We start from the raw sequence: 21602 nt of genomic DNA, 5'->3' as shown, positions 1-21602 counted from the left end.
GTGAACGACGCTCCGGGGCAACTTGCCAGGAGGGGAGGGGGAGGGGCGGGCGCCCGCGGTGGGCTCTGCCCCTCACTACCCGACCGGGCAAGTCGCAAAGGCCTACGGGGCCTCCGCCGCTGACAGAGACTAGACGCGGGGCCTGGGCCCAGACTTACTGCACCCCACCCCGCCCCGCTCTCCGCCCCCCTCCCCCCCACCCAGCCAGGGATCGGCGACGGGGGCGGGGCGGAAAATGGAAGGGAGGGCACTTTACTCCGGAGTCAGTGCGCTTGCGCGTGGCGCGGGGGCCGGTCTGCCGCGTCAGGGTGTTTGTTTTTGTCAGTCACCTGGTGGAGCGGGGCGGGGCCTCCCGACTGGCTTCGGGAAGAAGAGAGGAAGAGAAGGAAGAGGGAAGAGGAAAAGCCAGCGGCGGCTTCAGCGGCGGCTGGGCCGGCGCCCCGCCCCCCCACCTCCTTGGGTTTTGCATCCGGGACATCCCCGACCTACGAACTCTGCTCGCAGCCTACCTTAGGCAGGACCGAGTCGAGCTCTCGGGTCCCTGAGCCGTGCGTTGACTAGGGCTCGCTTTCCGGGCAGCCGCCGGGGGGGGGTGCTCCCCCTCCCCCGTCCCCCCTTCTTCCCATCCGGGGCCCGGGCCTGGCCCCGCCCCTGCTCATCCGGGGCCTCGGGCCCTCGCCCCGCCCCTTCTCCCTTCAGTTTCCCGGGGTCCGCCGGCTCCTTTCCGGCCTCTCCTCGCCAGGCCTGGTCCTTCCCGGTCTTTCCTTTCCCTCCCCTCCCCTCCCCTCCCCTTCCCCCCCCCCCCGCCGCTCCCGTCCGCTACTCCCGCTCCCGGCCCGGGGCAACGGCTGTGGCGGCGACAACGAGGACGACAACGACGACGACAACGACGACGAGGGCGGTGCTCGGCATTGCGGTTCCGCGGGATCAGGCGCCTCCTGGTCTCTCCTGGTCCCCGGGCCGGCCCGGCCTCCCCACCCCCACGCCCGTCTCAATCCCCGCCCCTGGCTCAGTCTCGGCCCCGGGCCGATCTCCGGGTCTCTTTCCGTCTTGTTGGCTGGCCTGGCTCCGGCCTGGCCCCGGCCCCGGCAGCCCTGAGGGGGGGCGTCGGAGTCGGAGCCGCTGAACCCTAGGCCCAAGTCGAGCCCCCTGGCGCCTGGGCCCGGAGCGCCATGACCATCCTACCCAAGAAGAAGCCGCCGCCGCCGCCTGGGCCGTCGGCCGCTGGCTCGGACGCCGATTCGGGCCCGGACGGCGAGCCGGGCAGCGGGCCCGGTGGCCCGGGTGGCGGCGGACCGGGCGGCCCGGGTGGAGGTGAGGGCGTCCCGGGCGCCGGGCCGTCGTCGGGCGGCCGCCCGAGGGCTTCGCCGCCGCCTCTGGCGCGCTGGGCCTCGGGCGCAGGTTCCGCGGCCTCCCGGCCACAGGCCTCACCCCCTCCCCCCGGCCCCGGGGGGACGGCCTCTGCTGGGGCCGCCGAGGCGCTGGGCCTCGGCCTGGGTCTGGCCTTGGGGGCTGTGGGCGGCCCCGGCAATGGGCCCGGCGTCGGCTGCTGCTCCGGCCCGGGCCATAGCAAGAGGCGGCGGCAGCAAGCGGGCCCCGGCGGCAACCCCGGCGGGCCGCCCGGAAGCGGCGTGGGCGGCGTGGGCCCGGGCACAGGGGGTAGCCCCGAGCACGACGAAGGTGGCGCCGGCTACAACAGCGAAGACGAGTACGACACGGCGGCGGCCCGGGTAGAGGCCATGGACCCAGCCACGGTGGAGCAGGTAAGAGGAATGGGGGGGAAGGGGGAGCACGGACCCCGACCCAGATTCCCAGGGCCATTGGCCTGCCAGCACTGGTTACTCCGGGTCCCCCCTCCCCCCCAGGGCTCCCATCTTTGTCCGCTGGTAGTCCGTAAACACCCCCATCTTTGTTACCTTCCTAATCCTTGTTTTTCTCATTCCCGAGTCATCATCCCTCCCGGGTCCCGTCCCCCCCCCCCCCGTCCCCCCCCCCCCCCCCCCCCCCCCCCCCGCCAGAGAAGCTCTCATCTTTGTTTACTGATTCTTTCTGTTTTTCTAAATAATTCGTTTCTCCCTTTTCCAACCCACTGGGTCCTCTTATTTCAGCACTCTCTTTCACTCCTCTTCCCACAACCATTCTTGCATTTTTTAGTCCATCTTTGGTTCCCGGGACCTACCCCCAGCTCCCCTTTACCTATTGTTTCTGCCTAAATCCCTGGACACCCCCCCCTCGCCTCTAGCCCATCCTAGAGCCCCTCCCCTTTTTTATTCCAACCTTAGTCCCAGGCGCCTCCCTTGCCCTTCCCTTCCCCCTTGTCTTGCCCCATATCTTTCATTTGGTCTCTGGATCTCTTTTCACCTGCCCCCCCCCTTTGTTACTCCTTGTGGGAGGGGCACTGGCCCTGGAGAACTCCTTGCTGTTTTTAATTCATTCTTGGTTCCCCTCTTTTGCTTTTCTTGTTCTTTGTCTCCCCCCCCAATCCCCAGCCACCCCACCACTCCCAGCCTCCCTAATTTTCTTATCTTATCCTTGGTCCCCAGGGCCCCTACTTCTCCTTCCCTGCTTTTCTTCTCTCCAGGTCCTTACAGCCCCCTGTTGGGAACCCCCTACTCTTACTCTCACTCGATATTTTATGTTGTACCAAAGCTTCCCCCCTCCCCCCCTTCTGATTTTTTTTTTTTTCTCCGAGAGTCACTTGCTTTTCTTTCTCTCTTTCTTGGAGTTGGTTTCTTATCATGACACAGCCTGTCTCCCTGCCCTCCCTAGGTTCTTCAGGCACAGCAAAGGAAGGGAAGGGAAAGATAGTGGGATCCATTTGTTCCCGTGGGTGGTGGCATCAACTTCAAAGATTTGAAAGGTCCCTTATAGCACCAAGTACTTCCCCCTTGTCTTTTTTATCTTCTCAGTTTTTTGCCTGGTCGGCTCTTCCTCCATCTCTACTCTCAACTCCTTGTCTCAAGAGATAGAATAGAAGGCTGGGTGGCAGGGCGGTGTCCATTTGCAAGTCTATAAGTTAAAATCTTAGCTAGTACCCTTGGAGAAACCTTTAGGAGGGGGACTGCTTTAAGCCTCTCCTGCCAAGACTGGTATTAAGGGAGACTGGCTCCCATGCTCAAGCCCATGTAGGAACCCATTGGGGGGAAATGAGCCAGGGGGACACATTCTGCAGGGTCCTGACATTTCTTGTGGGCTGGTCAGCCTAGATATCTTGGGAGAGACTTGCTTCATCTCCTTGCTGTGTACTTTCTTGGGAGTTGGGGAGAGAGGGGACCCTCAGGGAGCCTGAGTAACTAAGAGACTGCAGTGGGAGCAATCTGAGACCCAGGATCTTGACTCGTTGGCTGAATTTAAAGGAGGCCTTTCCATCCTTGGGGTTAGGCCCTGGACCTAGAATCAGGAAACTTAGAATTCAAATCTAGCATCAGATGATTTGCTAGCTGACCCTGGGTCAAGTACCTGAGTTCCCTTCTCTGTAAAATGAGGTTCATAATTATATCTGCCTCTTGAGGTGATAAGTGCTTAATAACTGCTGGCTCCTTGTGTTGAGGGGCTGTCTTCCTTAGTCAGGCCTGGGCTGAAGGCTACTGCCTTGCCTTTGACTGTGGGGGGTGGGAGTACAATGATTGCTCCAGAGCAGCTGACTGGTCCTCTTCCACTTGGATCCCCTGGCAAGGGTTGCTACTTCTGGGGTTTCTCACCATCCCTAGTCCGCCCCCACCACACACACACACCCAGACCTGGACCAGACTTTGGAGCTGATTAAGACCCCAGCCCCTCACCTAATCAAAAGTACTCCATGGGGAAAGGGGGCCAGTCCCATACTTAGCTTTTTTTAGGAACAGTATAGGACCAAGACACTTGGCTGTGACCATAGCATTCCATATGCATGCATACATGCACATGACCCAGGATCCCTACTCTACCTTGGTGATCACAGGCTTCCAGAAGTGCTTCCCAGATTTGGGGGCCTTACAGGACATGACAACCTCAAAATTCCTTCCCTTTGTCACCTCAGCTATGACTGCAGTTGGGTAGCAGAGGCTGGGGCCAATGAATTTCATTAGAATCCCCTTCTCTTTGGGAGTCACAGCTAAGATTGGGGAGTTCCTTCAGCTTGGAGACAGCTGGAAGTGTAAAGAAATTCAACTCTCTTGCCAGCTTTTCCCCTAGAGCTCTTGCTCCTTCCCTCTGGGCTAAAGCTGAAAGAATTCTAGTCCCTCTTTTTTTTTAGGCAGGATTGAGCACTGGCCCAAAGGTCTTTCAGCCCTATCAATAAGATACCAAGGAAAGACTGATGATAAGATGGCCACAGGGCAGCTCAGCCTGGAGGGCTCCCTTCATGTCCTGCCCTTTGACCCTCTAGGCTTTCTTTTAAGCTTTTGAGTGACCAGGGCCTTGGGTGTGCAAATCCTGACCTCTGGGATCCTTGGGGTTGTGCCCCTTACCAAAGCCTTTCTGCAAGTTGGCCAAGGCTGCTCCAGCCAATTTCTGAGCTCTTGCAATCTCACATCTTCAGCAGGAACACTGGTTTGAGAAGGCCCTTCGGGACAAGAAAGGGTTCATTATCAAACAGATGAAGGAGGATGGGGCCTGCTTATTCAGGGCTGTGGGTGAGTTGCTGCTTATGCTTATGCTGACACTGCTGCCATCCTCGGGGCTGGGGAGAGTGGGAGAGGGAGCCTCTCAGCAGAGACCTCTGGTTCTTCTACCCTCCCCCCCCCAAAAAAAGTACAATGATTGTGAGCTTGGGGGACTAAGAATCACCACCCTGGAGCTCCATGTGGCTCCTTCACTGCATGATGCTGAGTGTCTGTCCTGATAGCTGGTGGTGTAGTGGACTTGAAGTTGGGAAGACCTGAGTTCAAATCCAGCATCAAACAATTCCTTGGTGGACCTGGGCAAGTCACTTAAGTCCTATATGCCTTGGTTTCTTCCTGGAGTGATAAGCATCAAAGGAGATAATCTTTATAAAGTGCTTAGTGCAGGGTCTGGCACTCAGAGAAATGCCTGTATGGGAGGCAAGGAGACTCCCCTAAGGTGATGATTAGCCTGAGGGCTTCTCCCCCCCCCCAACTTCTCTTTCTTAGGCCAATCAGTGGATCTTTTAGTCAATGAGAATGAATTGTCCACTGGCTTTTGGAGCCAGCCTCCCCCTGGCAGAACCAGCCTTTCATCCAGCTGGGCAAGCCTCTCCTTTCCAACAGGGTTCTTGTCACTTCCTCAGTTTCTGCTCTGGGAGGACTTTGCCCCAGGACAAGCACAGCAGGTTCCTGGGGAGGGGTGGGGGGGAATCTGAGTGCCAGGAGTTGAGGGTCGTAATTGGATAGAAGAAAGTATTAGGAGGATATGTTGCTAATGGGCCTTGGTCACTCCAGATAGGCTGGAGAATTAGGGGAGCCAGAGGCAGCTGTTTAGGTGGCCCAAGACCTCCCCTTCCCAAATTAGGAAAGATACCCAGAGAAGATGAGCAGGCTTCTAGGTCTGACTCCACATCCCATTATTCTTTCTGTGCTAGCTATGGCCCCGGAATCAGAGCCCTCTCCTGGGTACTGGCAGGGTGTCTTACTTGCAACAGTTCCTTGGGAAAGTGAGTGGACATCACCCTCCCCACCATGTGGGGCTCCACAGGAGCCCTCCAGGCTAACCTTGGGTCCATACTTTGCCCTCCTAGACCCCAGCTCAGCTTTTAATTGAATCCTTGGGGGATGGTCTGGGGTGGAGAGAATGTACCTGGGATGAAATCCCCATTTCCTTTCCTTCCCTTCGATGAGCTTCATTTTCTTTCTCTGAGTGGGTTGGCCTCCATGTAGTCTAAAGGTACTTTGTATGCCTTAAAGTGTGGGAGGAAATGGGATTAGGATTATTCTGGGGGGGGGGATTTATACCACCACTACCACCTCAGCGTGTCTGGAGAGGAAGGAACCTTTCCTTGGCTCCTTGTGGTCTCCATTTGCTTACAGGCATTCCTTTAAGGATAGACTATGAACAGAGACAGGGGGGGGGTGGGGGCACGTGACACAGTTCCCTGAACACAGTGCCTGGAATCAGGAAGACCTGAATTTGAATTCAGCCTCAGACTTTCTGGTTTACTAGCTGTATGATAGCTGTGTGACCCCAGACTAGTCATTTCATCTCTGTCTGCCTCAGTTTCCTCAGATATAAAATGGGGTTAACAGTCTTTATATTCCAGGATTGTGAGAATTAAGAATGAAATAACGTTTCTAGATTGCTTTGCAAACCATAAAGTACAATATAAGTGGGAGATTATTGAGATATTATTAGATTAGCAGGCCTGAGACTTCACTGGACAAAGGGAAGCTGTCCCTGCCCCCAAGGAATTTGGATTCAAATGAGGAAAATGCCAATGAAAGGCAAATGTAGATAAGAATAAATAGAAGGCAGCCAGGGCAGCAGAGAGCGCCACAGTGAATGGTGGTAGCAGCAGCTAGCAGTGATGGTGGTGGTGTCCTACAAAAAAGCCAGGGGTTGATGAGAGGGGTGGGGCAGAAAGGAGGCCACTTGGGCTGGGAAAGACTTTGAATGCCAGGGAACTTGGCATTAAATTTTTGGTGGTTAGCCCAGTACTTTGGTGGCAGGAATGGGAAGAGACTTAAGACAAGCTCCCCCAGCCTCCAAGTAGGTTACTTCATTAGTCCCAACATGAGAGAGCTATACTAGGGGGAATGAGAGCTTGGTGAGGGTGCAGATTCAGATGACATGGAAGTCAGGAGTTTTTTGAGTGTGTGTTTGGGGATGGGGAGGGATGTATTAGAGGGAAAGTTGGGGTGGTAGGAGAGAGACTAGAATGAATTGCATATGGGAGTCATTGGAATGGAGATCTCATTAGCATGATTGATTACTGATGAGATGACCACATTGGTTTGAAGAGAAGACCTGTATTGAGTAAATGTGACCAGTGGTCAGGAAAAAAAGAAAGGAAAGATCCCCAAGAGCAATGAATGGATATGGTGCTCATGGCTGCAGAGACTGGAAGTAAGAATTTATGGAATGCACAGGGAAGTGAGTCTAAGGCTTGGCCTGGGAGGGCTAGTGGTTGTTCCTCTTCTCACATTCCCTTAGCCAGTCATGCTTTTGTCATGTGGGATGGTAACTGACCCTGTGGGAGAGAGAGGAGGAGTGGGGGTTTCCATCAGGATCAAGGTCATGGACTGGGCAGGGAAACCAGCTTGGTGAGAGCCCTTAGATATTTTGTCCTCACTTGGGATGCCAGCCTCCCCTCAGCTTCTACATCTTCCTGATGTTGGGAAGTGGCTTCAATCATCTTCTAGCATTTCCTACAGAGCCCTATCAGCATCAACAATTCCAGGAAGAAAGTAAGGGCAGGCAGCCCCATTTCATAGCTGAAGAAACTGAGGGAAAGGAACAACCAGGACTGGTATCCAGCATCTTTTGCATTCATTCCACTGTAAGGCTGATTACGGTTGGGGGAGTTGGGCAGGGCAAGGGACCAGAGAAGGGAGTCATACTCATCTTGAGGGCTGAGCCTGCTGTTTCTTCATCAGTCAACTTCTCAGCCTGCTCTTTCCACCTCTGGTGTCTTCCATCCTTTTGCATGAGGAAACAGGAAGAAGAGGCACTGGAATCTTCCTCAGTGGCCCAGGATTGTTTCCATAGAGATGAAGAGTCAGAGCTAGGACCTGGGCCATTAGGAGAGACCCAGTTGGGGCTGGGTGATCTTGTCTGATTCCCTTCCCTAGGAAGGGCCTGAAAGACAAGAAGATAGTGTCCTCAGATTTTGTTAGAAGCCTTAAAAGTTCAGGGTAGAAGGCCCAGTCTCAGCCCTTCTGCTCTTAGTCCCCATTGGAAGCAGCTCACCAGAAAGAGAAGGCAGGTGCCATTTCCATCACAGTGTGGTTCTTGATTTGCTTAGAGGGGTGTGAGGGGGGAGGAGGGCTTGTCCTCAGAATGAGATAAGTGGCCTTACCCCTGGCCCTAGGATGGACCTAGGTGGCAGAGAAATCCCTCTTAGTTTGAACTGAGGGCTTTGTAAGAGGAGTTGCCATAAGGCTCCTTGGCCCTGTCTGCCCCAGACATCTGAGGACTTGCTGAAACATCTAAGACCCTGGTAGGTTTATATTGGTGAATGGGTCACTACTTCTTATGTACAAAACACAAAAATAAGTGGAGGATGGGAGCTATTCCCCTTCTTGTGACTGCCATGTTGGGCTACCATGAATAGGGCCAGACTGCCTCCCTGAGGTCTGTGCCCCTCTACATGGCAGCCCATAGCCTTTCTCAGAAGTTAGTTTGGCCACTAGCAAAGTCAGAACACATGGACCCTTTCTAGGCTTGACTCTTCTGGAAAACCCTCTGACTTGCCTCCCTGAGCACTCTGATCTCTTGGAAACCTCCACTTGTCCAGGGGGCTGGCCTGAATAATGGTGGAGGCCTTCCAATTCCCCTGTTGCTGTCCTCCCCTTCCCATTTCCCTGTCCTGAGATACATGGGCCCAGAAAGAAGGGAGGACAATGTTCTCTCTTCCCACAGCACAGCTGGTAACTGAACAGTAAAATCCTGGGGTTGGGTTGGATGGCAAGAAGCTGCTCTCCTGGTGTGCTGTGAGACTGGAAACCTGTGCCCCTCTTGGGTTTGTTTCCTTGCTCTGGCTTCACCCTCCTGAACTTCTGACCTTGTGCCACCTTTCTGCAGCGGACCAGGTGTATGGTGACCAGGATATGCATGAGGTTGTCCGGAAACATTGCATGGATTATCTGGTGAGATTGGGGACTGCTTGGGGTTGCTGGAGACTGGTTATCCCTTCTTTGTCCCCTGCTGAATCTGTGCTCCTTTCTCCAGATGAAGAATGCAGACTACTTCTCCAATTACGTCACTGAAGACTTCACCACCTACATCAACCGGAAGAGAAAGAACAACTGTCATGGGAACCACATTGAGATGCAGGCCATGGCGGAGATGTACAATCGGCCTGTGGAAGTGTACCAGTACAGTACAGGTAGGACCAGTGAGGGCCACAGGTGGGGGAGTCGGCCTGGGTCCTACCCCACCCCATCCATCACAGCACAAGTATCCCCATCCCCCCAGAGCCCATCAACACGTTTCATGGCATTCAGCAGAATGAGGATGAGCCCATCCGGGTCAGCTACCATCGCAACGTCCACTACAACTCAGTGGTGAACCCCAACAAGGCCACCATTGGTGTGGGACTGGGGCTCCCCTCCTTCAAGCCAGGGGTGAGTGAGTTTATGAGCTGGACTAGCTGCTCTGTTATTTGTTTGCTTTCCTCCTTTTGTACTCAGACTTTTTTACATGGGAGCACACATGTGCATGCAGACACAAACACACACACACACACACACACACACCCTACCTCTCTCTGACCTCTCCCTAGCATCTCAATTCATGACATTCCCCAAGGCCTCACTTCTACTGGCTTTTTGGAGGAGGTAGATCCCTGGGGGAATGACTTGGCGGGGAGGGGGGGTTAGGGAGAGGACCCTTCAAAATGTCTTATTCTCCCAGTCTGCTTTAGAGTCTAGACCTTCACAAGGGAAGGAGGTCATCTGCTGGCAGGGAGACAGCCCATATTCAAGGGTAGAAATGCTCCTTTCTGCTGCATGTCTCCCCTTCTGTCTCCCTTTGTAGATTGGGACCACCTTAGCAGCAGACTAAGCTGAGGCCCTCACCTGAAAAGGTTGGGGGAAGGTGGCCATTAATGGTCTTGGACCTTGGCATTGTTGGGGTTGCCCCTCTCCTTGGGTTGTCTTGGCCCCACTTATTCTTCCCACAGCCCACCCTCTACCCTACTCCCATGCTGAGAAATTCTCCTTCCTTCCTCTCCTCTCCCAATCCCCTCTACTCTCCCTTCCTTAACCTCCCTTAGGGCTGGGCAGCCTTATTTCTGCTCTGACCCATCCTTTCAATGCCCAAAGTTCTACTTTTCTGTCTTTCCCTAGTTTGCTGACCAGTCTTTGATGAAGAATGCCATTAAAACATCTGAGGAGTCATGGATTGAGCAACAGATGCTGGAGGATAAGAAGCGAGCCACGGATTGGGAAGCTACAAATGAGGCCATTGAGGAGCAGGTAGCCAGAGAGTCTTACCTGCAATGGCTTCGGGACCAGGAGAAACAAGCCCGGCAGGTCAGGGGCCAAGCACAGGTAGGTGGGCTGGCTTGGCAAGGGGAAGCTTTGGGTCAGTGGTCACTCGGGCACCTCTTGGACACCAAGACTCTTATCCTAGAAGGGTATTGAGCTTGGCCTGCTACTCCAGGTAAGATTTAACCCTGTGGGCATCTACTGCCCTTTCTCCCAGCCCCGGAAAGCCAGTGCTACTTGCAGCTCTGCCACAGCAGCGGCCTCTAGTGGTTTGGAGGAGTGGAGTGGCAGGTCCCCCAGGCAGCGGAGCACTGCCCCCTCCCCTGAGCAGCAGGACCTTCACTCAGAGCTGGGCCCCAAGCCACCCTCGCCAGGCCATGCCCTCACTCTCGCCAAACCCCCCTCACCCTGTGCACCAGGTCAGTGTTTCCTAGTGACCTGGGAGGGTTTTTGGTTGGGAGAGGGGTACCTCTTTGTACTTTTGGCTTGTGCCCTCCTGACAACAATCCATCTATCTTAGGTCCAAGTAGCCAGTCTGTGACAGGAGGAGACCGAGCCACCTCCCCCCTTGTGTCCCTGTACCCTGCTCTGGAATGCCGGGCCCTCATCCAGCAGATGTCACCTAGCGCCTTTGGTAAAACCCTTCAGGACTCAATATGTCAACTCCCACCCTCCATTAGACTGCTGGCTCCCCTCTTCTCCAGGTCTCATTTTCACTCTTCTTCCCTTCCTTTCCAGGTCTGAACGACTGGGATGATGATGAAATCCTGGCTTCTGTCCTTGCCGTCTCTCAACAGGAATATTTGGACAGTATGAAGAAAAATACAGTACACAGAGATCCCCCATCAGACAAGAGTTGATGACCAGGGACTGGAGCCCCCTGCCCACCCTCTCCCCTTCGTTCTGCTTTCCACCACTCTTCCCTCCCTTGGTTTAGCAAGTCTTTGGGGTATTCAGGCACTCTGGTCCAGCCTTGGCTGCCCCTTGGATCATGTGCCTCCCTCCACACCCTACCACCCCCTCGATTCATGCCCACCTTCTTCCTCAAGCTTCTCTGTACCTAAACTCCAATATGGATTGAGTGGCAGAATGAATGTGGGCAGGCCCTGAGACACACCGGACAACCCCAGTGGCCCCCTTAGGACCATCATTGTGACCCCACAGCCTTTTGGATACGTCTGTCAAAGGAGGGAAGTTGTGCCCACCATCTCTGCTGCCCCCTCTTGAGGGGGTGAGTGGGGGGGTGGGGGAATCCAAAGAACACCCCCCCCAGCCTGGAGGACGTCTGAATCAGCAGTGTTTGGGTGTCTTTACCCTTTCTCCCTTTATTAAAATGTAATTTTATCTTCTAAAAAACTCAGATCCTGACCCAGCTGTATCCTGGAGGCTGGGGCCCCAAGCCCCCAGCCCCCCTCTCCCCCACCTGGGACTCAGCTGCTCTCTGTGCTTTTCTTTCCCTCTCTCCTTTTAAAGGTGGGAGGAAGGATGGAGAAGGGTGCTAAGCAGTGCCTCAGGCCCCCCTCCCCAAAATCCCAGATTTTGGACAATAAAAGTTGTGTCCAAATTGAGCTCCCTGGGCACCCCTTCCCCCCACTGTTCCAGAGTCTGAGGATAAGAGTCATTGAGCCGTAAAAGGTGCTTCCTCCCTCCCCCAACCGTGGTGGGAAGGACGGGCCGACACCCATGTCCCTGACCTGGATCTAGCTAGAGTCTTTCCCCTGCCTCGTCTCCAACTCCCATCAACTCACTGGCCCCTGAGAACTGGACTGAACTGGCCTGCTAAGCTCTTCCGTGCCCTTCCCCTGCCTTTGGCCTCGGCGACAAGAGGGTGCGGACTCAACTTGTTTCCGAGGTGGTGGGTGGGCCCGCGGTGACTCCTTTGCTTTTCTTAGCCCCCTTGCCCCGTCTCTCCCGACCCCCTGCCTTTTTCTCGATTCCTAGGAATGGGGGAGACTCGAGAGGCTGGGCTCCTTATAGCTCGAGGCGGGGGGACGGGGGGGGGGGGGGGACAGACCAGAACGCGGCTTGCACTCCCGGAGCGGCTCCCGACCCCTTCCTGCTTCCAGTGGAGCCGCTCTGCACAATTTAGGCCGAATCTTCCTCCGCCCTCTCTGCTTCTGTACAGCGTCCCCGAGTCACGGGGGCGGGGCCGGGAAGCCGGTGTGGATTGGCTCGGCCCGGAGGGGCGGGGCGTCGCGGCCTACCCCGCGGCTGGCCGAGAGAGAGCACGTCTCCGGCCCGGGAGGAACAGAGGCCAGCCCCCCCCCGTGCCTACCATGCTGCCCAAGGGCTCCGAGTCCCCGGGCCGGCTGCCCAAAGGCCGGGAGGTCCTAGAGGCCCCCGACAGTCTGGGGCCCCTGCTGGGCAAAGGCGCTTTGGGCTCCGTCTTCTCTACGCACCGCCAGACCGACCGCCTGCAGGTGACCGCACCCCCACCTGCCGCCTTCCCTGGGGGCCCCGCGGCTCTACTCAGCCCCCCCCTTTGATTCTCCATCAGCTCACTGGGCTCCTGCTTTTCTCTCTCAGGTGGTTGTGAAGCTGATTCCCCGGAGCCGCGTCCTGGGCTTGCCCCCCCCCCCCGTGTGTATGCACCCCAGCTCCTTCGCCCATAGGTGCCTCGGCTCTCCATGTAAAGGGCTATCCCCCTTTCCTTTTCCCCTTCCCCGAGGATGGGCCAGGTCTGGCATCCCGAGGGCCAGGAGTCTCTAACCCCTTGGGGGAGGGGGGAGCTGATGGTTTAACTGGGCTGGGGGAAGGTATCAGGCACCAGAACTCACCTCAGTGTCAGGGCATGTTCTTCTTGGGATCTGCTCTGAGTCCAGAACGTTCTTCCCTCATCTGTGGGATGGATTCTCGTGCATGGGGCGAAGGTTGCGGTTCGGTGGACATCCTCTCCCTTTTTCTGGGTGAGATGTCAGCATCTTTCAGAGTCCATGGCTTCTTTTGTGCTGTCACCTGGGAACCGGGGAGTGTCGGATGTCGATGGGCCCTAGGTCCCACGAGGAGAAAGTGGTCCAGCCGGTTTTGTTGAGGATAAATTTGCAGTTTTTCCTCCTGTCCTTGTCTCTCCAGCAACACCCCCCACCCCATCTGTGCACAGATGGGGGAAGGCTTCTCTGGAACATTATTAGGCATCTGAGTCAGAGGTCCCTTCTGCCTTCCTGCAGTCTGACTCGAGTCCATGCCCACTGGAGATAGCTCTGTTGAGGAAGGTCGGGGCTGGGAGTAGTCATTAGGGTGTGATCCACCTGCTGCCTTGGTTTGAGACCCCTGAGAGCTTCCTGCTGGTGCTTGAGCGCCAAGAGTATGGCCAGGATTTCTTTGATTACATCACTGAGTGGGTACCCCTGGGAGACAGCCACTGCTGCCGTTTCTTCGTCCAGGTGGTAGGTGCTGTCCACCACTGCCATGTCCAAGGTGTGGTCCACTGAAACATTGAGGATGAGGACATAGTAGTCGATTTGAGGTGGGGTGAAGTGAAACTCATTGATTTGGGCTCTGGTGCCCTGCTCTGGGATGAGACCTACACTGACTTTGATGGTGAGAGCCAAGGCCAGTGAAGTTTGGGGACTACTGCACTAAATAAAAGGGGACAGAGCAACCTAGTGCCAGACTCAAACCTGGCTCCTTGGGCCTTCTGGCTTTGTAGGACCAAGGCTATATAGCCCACCAGAATGGATCTGACAGCAGCAGTACCATGCACTACCAGCCACTGTGCGGTCCCTAGGCATCCTGCTTTATGACATGGCCTGCAACGACATCCCCTTTGAGCATGGGTGGGAGATCCTTGGTGCTCATCTCTGCTTCCACTGCTGGGTCCCCCCAGGTAAGGTCCTTGGCATCCTCCCATGCCCCTCTCTCCCCTGTGCTTTCCTTCCCTTCTGGGTTACAGATGTTCTGCCTGTTCTGCAGGTTGTGAGGCTCTGATCCGTTGGTGCCTGGCCCCTGACCCTGACAGTTGGACTTCATGGGAGTAGATTCCCTGGGACCCCTGGATGCAGGATGGGGAGGACCACTTAGCACTGGCTTTGGAAATCCTGTGTCTTCTCTCTTGTGATAGCACTACTTACTGTGATGCCAGTACCCCAGAGTGGTCAGCTCTGTGATAGTGGTGGAGCAGGAGGAACGGAGCATGTGTACTTGCGGTCCCCTGAATGGGACTAGGCTTTTGAGGTGCACCATTAACTTGGTTTTACAGGTGCTTAGAGATGCTCCTTCGGACCTCAGCAAATGGACAGAAAAAGACCTTTAGCCACCTCCAGCCCATTGCCCATTCTCCTCCTGCTCTCAGGGATGGATGGGGACTTTTTAAATACTAGCCACCCCTCCCCCTTTCTTCCATAACTTGTTTAGATTCCCCGAAGTTGGCGTGGAAAAGAAGATTGGGGACTTGAGGCTTGCTCTTCCAACCGGAACACTTCTTTGAACCAGCCGCTGTCCTCTACCCTTGCCCCAGGCCAGCGTCACTGATTTCTTCACCTTCCCCTCATGAAGTCAGCCACTGCCTCCCAAGCTGGGCCAGTAGTCCCGGCAGATGATTGACCACGGGCTGGAACAGAGGATGCCCAGCCGGGGGAGGGGGGGTGGCCGCTGGGACCTGTGTATGACATTAAAACGTGCCCTCCGAGGCCTTTGCAACCCCTAGCCCTGGCCTAGGCAGTGGCATCCATCCCTCTGGGAGGCGGGGCCCAGGAGCAACCTGCTCAGCCCCGGGTTGGGGCGGGGCCAGACGAGGCAGTCGAGGGGAGGGCTCCGTGGCGGTGCCTAGCCAATGAGAAGGCGAGAAATGCAGGGGGGGCGCAGGGGAAGTGTCAGGCCGAAGCGGGGGCGCAGCCGCGGCGAGAGGGAGCGGGAGGGGCGGAGCTCCGAGAAGGTACGACCAATGAGGCCCCTCGATTGGGGAGGCGGTCCCGGACCCGGGGTCCTAGGAAGCGGAAATGACGGACTCTGCGGAAGGAAACGGAGGCCCGGGCCGTTGCCGAGGGGACTCACCCGGGCAGGTGCCAACATGGCAGCAGCGGACGCAGGCGGAGGGGACGCGGCAGCTGGGGCGGCGACTGGGGCCGTTGGGCCCCCGGGGGGTCACCACCAGCCCGGGTTGCCCAGCACAAGTAAGGACGAGGCAGGGCGCTTCCGCCAGGGAGGCTGAGCCAGGGCGCGTGTCCACCCCTGGGAGCATGGGTGTGTCCAGCCGGGGGGGGGGGGGGGGGGGGACAGGAACCGAACATGTTATGTGCGGGTGGCACACACGTGCGTCCTGGGCTCCTGGGGGCTCCGGTCCCTGACCTATTCCCCTGCTCCCATCGGGAGCCTATCCCATGGGTGCTTTCTCAGGGAGAACCCCCCTGACAGTGGGAAGAGGGGGAAGGGGCTGCTGCACACTGACGCAGGCCTTGGCCGGGGGCTCCCCTGCAGGTCACCACCGGTGGTTGAAGCAGGCCTCGCTGGCAGTGCTGGTGGTGCAGAACGCATCTCTGATCCTTAGCATCCGCTATGCACGGACCCTCCCCGGGGACCGCTTCTTCGCCACCACAGCCGTGGTCATGGCTGAAGTGCTAAAGGGAGCCGCCTGTCTCCTGCTGCTGTTCGCCCAGAAGAGGGGTACCGAGCTGGGGAGTTCCTGGGTGCAGGGGCAGCCAGCAGCTGGTGGGTTCAGATGCCCGTGCAGAAGAGGCAGCTTTTCTTCTTGTCCTCCTCCTGCAGGCAACGTGAAGCACTTTGTGCTGTTTCTACACGAAGCTGTGCTGGTCCAGTACGTGGACACCCTGAAGTTGGCAGTGCCCTCTCTTATCTATACCCTGCAGAACAATTTGCAGTATGTGGCTATCTCCAACCTGCCTGCTGCCACCTTCCAGGTCAGTTGGGGGGGGGGCAGCGAAAGGAGGGGGAAAAAAAAGGAAGAAGCTAGGGCACACCAGATCAGACCAGTCTAGACTAGGCTAAATTTGACTAGACAAGATGCAGGGAGGTTGTGGGGGGGGGGGGGGGGAGAAGACTTAGGACAAACCTACTTTTTCCTCCAGGGGGATCCTCGTCCCTTAGACCCTGCCTTCTACCTCCACTTCACAGGTCACATACCAGCTGAAAATCCTTACCACAGCCCTGTTCTCAGTCCTCATGCTCCGCCGGAGCCTGTCCCGCCTGCAGTGGGCCTCCCTGCTCCTGCTCTTCCTGGGTGTGGCCCTCGTCCAGGTCCAGCAGGCAGGTGGTAGCAATGGGTCACCACGCCCAGAGGGCCAGAACCCTGGCATGGGACTTGCAGCTGTGGTGGCTTCATGCCTGTCATCAGGCTTTGCTGGTGTTTACTTTGAGAAGATCCTGAAGGGTAGCTCAGGATCAGTGTGGCTGAGGAACGTGCAACTGGGCCTTTTTGGAACTTTGCTGGGCCTGGCAGGGCTGTGGTGGGCAGAGGGTGGGGCCGTGGCCAGTCGAGGCTTCTTTTTTGGCTACACACCAGCCGTGTGGGGGGTGGTGCTGAACCAGGCCTTCGGTGGCCTGCTCGTGGCGGTGGTGGTCAAGTATGCAGACAACATCCTCAAAGGCTTCGCCACCTCCCTCTCCATTGTCGTTTCCACAGCAGCCTCAGTCCGCCTGTTTGGCTTCCAGGTGGATCCACTATTTGCACTCGGGGCCGGTCTGGTCATTGGGGCCGTCTACCTCTACAGTCTGCCCCGAACTGCTGCCGTGGCCACCCCTCCCCCTCTGAACACAGCACCGCTGGCCAGTGGTCGCCATGCGGACCCCGAGGAGGAGCCCTTCCTGCCCAAGTCAGTACTGGGGAAGTGACATCTGGGAGCAGAGCTGGAGTTTGGGGAGACACCAGGGAGTCCACATCTCCCAACTCCTTCCCCTCAGTTCTCCACTGCCATCAACACACACACACACTGCCCATCTCCCTCCCCACCTCCTTTGTCTCAAGGTCTCCTGGGGCACTCTGACCCCTTGCTGACCCCTCCAGATCAGTCTGCACAGAGACTGTTTCTAAAGATGCTCTAAGTTCCTAGCAGGGCAAAGTGGCTGGTTGCCTTTCTTCTCTTGTTCTTGTCATTTCACTAAGTCTGACTCATGTTTCCAGATCATGGGCCCCTCCCTAAGGACCTTATCTAGTTCTTTGGGGTCAGTTTTCCATGTCCATTTCTCAGCATTTGATGCCCCCTTCCTGAGGGTCTGTACCTTGCTAGAAGGGGAATGGAGATATGCCTTCCAGCACACATTTCCCATTCCTCAATGTCTTTATTTTCTCCGATCCCATGGAAGTGCTTCTTTCCCCATCGTTTAAATCCTTTTCCGTCTCTATACTAGTCTCATTTTGAGGCTCCAACCAGCCCCTGGCAAGTCAGGGAAACAGCTTCCCACTTCCCTTTCCCAGCAAAGGAAGAAGAGTTTAACTTCTTCCACCTCCTTTCATCCAGACTCCAATGTGGGGGAGGGGCAGGAATTGGACCTTTTTGACTCCCAGCCCCATCTTCAATCCCAAAGTGGGAATTGATCTGGGAGGAGGTGTGTGCCACTGGTTATCCCATGGTGCTCAGGATGAGTAGTAGAAAAAGACTGAGAAGGAGGGTTGGGCTGGATGGGAAATAGGTAGTTAGATGATCTCTTAAGTGGGGGGTAGAAAGTCAATCAGAACATGAAGTGGACAAACTTGAGTTTGGAGAACAAGGAAGAAAAGAATGAAGTCTGAACCTGAGACTAAATAAAATGACTGATTTCAGTGGGGGGGAGGAGAGGGAGGGAGTTGGGGAATAAAATCGAGCTTCAGATTATGTAAATGAAAGGCAAACAATCACGTGCCAGAAAAAGGTCTCGTCCCCCCCTTTACTTTGATTAACCCTTTAACCCACCCTTTCCCCAAAGGCTAGGGGGAACCTCCTGCTCCTACTGTACCGGGGACTTGAGAGTTGCTGCTGTGGCCAGGCTTTTTGGGGGTGGGAATGATTATCAGTTCTAATTTTTGTAAGAAAGGAAAATGATTGATTTCTTCATTGGCTGGGTGATGCTGGGCAGGGTCAAGTGTACAAATGCCAAAATAAAGAAATTATATTTATGTAGTTGATGTGCAATTTACTAAGTAGGGGGAGACGGGACCATCTTTTCATGATATATTTAACCCAATTAACACTGGGGCTTATCTACAGAAAAGGAAGTGGGAGCTCTTTTAATTCCCCTAACCCTCCAACCCAGAGGTTCATGGCAAGGTCTGAAAGAAAGCCACCTGGGCTCTCTCTCTCTTTCCCCTGCAGGCTGCTGGCCAAGGAGAAAGGGTCGTAACCACCCCCTTGTCTGATGGGGGTACCGAAGATGCCCAACACCTTCCATGGCTACTCTGAGGATATCCTGGTCCTGTCACTTCATGTGGAACTGGAAGCAGTTTCTTCAGTATTAAAGAGTTAAAACATTCTCTTCCCTCTCACGCTATCCACCTCCTTTGCCACGATGGGGTGATGGGGAATTTAAGGTCTTCTCTCAAACTCCCTAGGGTTAACACTACTGACCTCTGATCTTCCCCTATTCACTGACTGAGACTTCAACAAAGTATGGATTGAGCCAAATTCTGTAGGGAATATTTCCTTGGAAAATAAATTGGTAACAGCTTCTTTCTCTGTGGCCCCTACACCCCACCAGAAGTTCCAATAGAAAAACTTGAAAGGGAAAACACTTTATTGTGAACAAAAGGTTTGAAGAGGGCAATTCAGGCTCAGTCTTGCTGTTTAGCCCGGGAGGCCTCAGCGTTGGCCCGAAGCACTGCCCCTGGGGAGGGGTATGGCCGTTGCTGGAACAAGGGTCCAGCTGCTGTTGTGTCTGCCCCTGTTTTTGCCTCATTCCGCTTGGGGAGACCTGTAGACCATGTCCCTCTGGAGATGAGAGGAATCGATAGGGTGGAAATGGGTAGCAAAAAAGATAACCAGTGTTCTTCCACTTCTACCCCATGACCCATTTGATGTGAGAATATTGCAGCACACAGTACTGAGACTCCAAATCAGGACCTGGCTGGGTCTCCAAAGGTACTCACCGAGGAGCATCAGAATAGGCACTAGGGTCCATAGGGTCCAATTCTTCATCTTTCCGACTGGCTGTGGGGAGAATCAAACTCACTTTGAGGTCACCATTTGCAGTATACTATTGGATGGAAAGGGCCTCTAGAGACCACCTTGTCTGAAACCAAAGCCCAGAAGAAGCACAACATTCTTACTGGGTTCCATCTGGTTCCCTTCTGTGATGATCCTGGGGGGGGGGGCTGCTCTTCTCTCCTAAATCCCCTTGGGGAGCCATGATCTCAACTTAGAACCATATCCCCTGAGCATACCAAATTCATTTTCTCTCAATCTCCTCCTCCTGTTCAGGACAATCAAACATTAAGTTCCTTCTGTATACTTTTAAAGAGCTTACACTCTGTGAAGTGGATGTAATCTAATCATAGATAGAAGCTGTGACCCTGAGGAACTTGAGAATGGTAGTAGTGCCTTCCTGTCTGAATATATCAGCACCTGCTACTGCTTTGATCTTTATGTAGATGAGTTCCAAATCTACAAACCCAATTAAAGGTTTAGGCCTGTAACTCTTAATTTTCTGCAGGACACTTCCAACTCAAAAAGACGAAGAGGAAATTATCCTCAAACTTTCTCGACCTTCCCTTTACACATCCATTCTGTGTCTCAGCTCTGTTTAACACTCAGCACAACCAAATTGACCACCTACTTTCTCAGACTCCTTCCCTTCATTAAAATGTTTCCTAAGGTAACAGGTTCAACTAAGTCACTTTCTTTCCTCAAAAATCTCTAGTGATACCAAGAGATAGTATTTCTACTTTCAGCCTGGTCTTAAAGATACTTCACTATCTGCCTCCGAGAGGCCCTCATTCTTTTTTTGTAGACTGTCCTTACACTGTGGTTCCCATACCTTTACAGAGGTTATTTTCCCTGCACCTGGAATACCTCCCCCCCCATTCCCCCAATCTTGTCTAGCTTGGCTCAAGTGCTGTCTTCTCTGTGAAATTATTGTTCATCAGCAGAGATGTTAAATGCTCATCTACTTTTCTTTAGTAATTATTGCCTTTATGTGTCTCATCACAGTAGACTACAACCAACTTGAGAAAAGGGTACATTTGGAGTTTGTCTTTCTGTGTCCAAAGTCTGGCACTATAAACCCATGATACACTGGCTTGATCTGGAAAGCCAGGCAGCACTAGAACCTGACTGAGTGAATATATGTGTTAGGGGTCCCAAGAGGATTCTTGTCCACTGCTGCACTCACAGTGCCACTTACCTTTCTTGCCCTTGGGGTAGGGGGCCAAATCTTCTCTGCGGTGGTAACGGCGGTCCTTCACCTCCTCCCTTTCCAGCTTTTCATAGCCTCGGTCCAACTTATCTTCTGGATCTAAGGCACCAAAGACAGGGAAAGCAGAGGGTCAGAAACAGAATGGTCAAATGTTGGACTCAAGAAGGGACGAGGGACTCACCCAAGTTGCTTCTGAGTTTCTTGGCTGCTTTGGTGATGACAGAGCTGGGATCATGGGGGTTCAACCAGGACACAAGATCTGTCTCCACATTCCAGTAGTAAGGAAGGCCACTGAGAGATTGTGTGAGAGAACCTTTAGGGTGAGCCCCAAGATTCTGAGGTAATCTTCCCAAAAGCCTCCCTCCCTCTTCCAGTGGTGATCTCAGTACCCACGTAGAAAATCTAACTGCCCAGAAAGTAAGCCCCTCTGGCCACCTCTTCTCTCCCATAATAGGGCTCACCAGACTGGGTCGAACACCTTGTACCAGTTGGGTGGCAGACCCTCGATCCTGGTGCCTTCGTAGTCCACAGGATCATCGTCATAGTCTTCAGCGATGATCTCTTCCTCTGGCTCTGCAGTAGGTAGGTTTGAGACCAGGGGGAGTATCAGCAGTGACCTCTGTCACCCACCACCCACCTCCCTGGAGGCTGGGGAATTTTTTTTTGGGGGGGGGGCGATGCTGAGCTCCCCCTCCCAACTCCGAGGCGCCATCTCACCGGGTTCCATGTGTTTGAGGATTCCGCGCTTGGCCAGGCGGGATTGCAGGGCCACGGGGAGCGGCATGATGAGGCCGTGCCACTGGGGTTCGTTCCTTCCTTCCTTCCTTCCTTCCTTGGTTCGGGGCGAATTGGGGAGTTCGGCGGCCCCGCCCACTCAGACCCAGTGGAATGGGGATGGCGCAGAGAGGCCGGCGTCTCTCGCCTGTTTTCTAAGGGGGAAAGCGACTGGGCACGGCTGCCGAAGTGACGTCACTTCCTCCCGGTCTTTTCTCCACCCCCACCCCGACTCTCGGGCGGCTAGCTGAGGACCTTCCAGGTTCGGTCCAGTCAGCCCCTTGCCTGGCCAGTTGTACGCATGTGCGCGCTTGGCAGCCAATGAAGGCGTGCAGCGATGAGGGTCCGCGCCCCTCCCCTGTTCCTTCAAGCTTCGGAGAGCTGTCTCGGTCCGCTCCTAGAGCCGGCCTTTCTCTCGTCACGTGTCCCTTCCGTCCGTCCGGCGGCCTGTGAGAGCGCGCGCAAGTCACT

General features: G+C 55.2%; 4 protein-coding genes and 1 long non-coding RNA gene across 6 annotated transcripts; 3 read left to right on the top strand and 2 right to left on the bottom strand.

The window, feature by feature from the left end:
- The first annotated feature begins 317 nt into the window (after positions 1 to 317).
- OTUD5 (OTU deubiquitinase 5) lies at positions 318 to 11439 on the top strand. 2 transcript variants are annotated; one of them, XM_074208335.1, is made up of 10 exons: positions 318 to 1763; positions 4520 to 4613; positions 5519 to 5590; positions 8674 to 8738; positions 8821 to 8977; positions 9067 to 9215; positions 9939 to 10142; positions 10297 to 10498; positions 10600 to 10713; positions 10818 to 11439. In XM_074208335.1, exons 1-10 carry the CDS (start codon positions 1173 to 1175, stop codon positions 10937 to 10939), a joined length of 1770 nt encoding a protein of 589 aa, XP_074064436.1. In that variant the 5' UTR covers positions 318 to 1172; the 3' UTR covers positions 10940 to 11439. The 2 variants fall into 2 exon arrangements, with proteins under 2 accessions (XP_074064436.1, XP_074064438.1); XM_074208337.1 differs by lacking the exon at positions 5519 to 5590 and having other exon boundaries at positions 320 to 1763.
- On the bottom strand, positions 5733 to 9097 carry LOC141503143 (uncharacterized). The gene is made up of 2 exons (XR_012472768.1): positions 8654 to 9097; positions 5733 to 7728 (listed from the first exon to the last, which is right to left on the bottom strand). It is a non-coding gene; the product is annotated as an uncharacterized LOC141503143 (long non-coding RNA).
- A 583-nt stretch (positions 11440 to 12022) lies between the features above and the next one.
- PIM2 (Pim-2 proto-oncogene, serine/threonine kinase) lies at positions 12023 to 14823 on the top strand. Its single transcript, XM_074201871.1, is given in 6 exon segments — positions 12023 to 12499; positions 12606 to 12659; positions 13247 to 13619; positions 13729 to 13905; positions 13992 to 14171; positions 14174 to 14823. Coding segments are annotated over 6 exon segments (1419 nt in total). The 3' UTR covers positions 14332 to 14823.
- Positions 14824 to 15013: 190 nt separating this feature from the next.
- SLC35A2 (solute carrier family 35 member A2) lies at positions 15014 to 20006 on the top strand. Its single transcript, XM_074199442.1, is given in 6 exon segments — positions 15014 to 15040; positions 15043 to 15190; positions 15495 to 15680; positions 15783 to 15934; positions 16149 to 16846; positions 18323 to 20006. Coding segments are annotated over 6 exon segments (1236 nt in total). The 5' UTR covers positions 15014 to 15016; the 3' UTR covers positions 18351 to 20006.
- Positions 18723 to 21591, bottom strand: PQBP1 (polyglutamine binding protein 1). The gene is made up of 6 exons (XM_074199443.1): positions 21075 to 21591; positions 20819 to 20930; positions 20539 to 20648; positions 20346 to 20456; positions 19093 to 19153; positions 18723 to 18934 (listed from the first exon to the last, which is right to left on the bottom strand). Exons 1-6 carry the CDS (start codon positions 21139 to 21141, stop codon positions 18778 to 18780), a joined length of 618 nt encoding a protein of 205 aa, XP_074055544.1. The 5' UTR covers positions 21142 to 21591; the 3' UTR covers positions 18723 to 18777.
- Positions 21592 to 21602: the final 11 nt, after the last annotated feature.

Source organism: Macrotis lagotis, chromosome X (genome assembly GCF_037893015.1).
Source record: "Macrotis lagotis isolate mMagLag1 chromosome X, bilby.v1.9.chrom.fasta, whole genome shotgun sequence".
Taxonomy (NCBI): Eukaryota; Metazoa; Chordata; class Mammalia; order Peramelemorphia; family Peramelidae; genus Macrotis; species Macrotis lagotis.
The sequence above is the reverse complement of the archived record's forward strand: the minus strand, read 5'-3'. Positions and strand labels throughout refer to the sequence as shown.

Bases quoted from the DNA above. Each gene is read 5' to 3' on its own strand.
- PQBP1 (XM_074199443.1), bottom strand. From the start codon at position 21,141: ATGCCGCTCCCCGTGGCCCTGCAATCCCGCCTGGCCAAGCGCGGAATC. The intron at 20,649-20,818 runs GTGAGCCCTATT...ACAATCTCTCAG, and splicing joins AAGGTGTTCGACCCAGTCTG to TGGCCTTCCTTACTACTGGA. The intron at 18,935-19,092 runs GTGAGTACCTTT...TCTCATCTCCAG, and splicing joins GCCTATTCTGATGCTCCTCG to AGGGACATGGTCTACAGGTC.
- OTUD5 (XM_074208335.1), top strand. From the start codon at position 1,173: ATGACCATCCTACCCAAGAAGAAGCCGCCGCCGCCGCCTGGGCCGTCG. The intron at 8,739-8,820 runs GTGAGATTGGGG...TCCTTTCTCCAG, and splicing joins AACATTGCATGGATTATCTG to ATGAAGAATGCAGACTACTT. The intron at 10,499-10,599 runs GTCAGTGTTTCC...CATCTATCTTAG, and splicing joins CCCCTCACCCTGTGCACCAG to GTCCAAGTAGCCAGTCTGTG.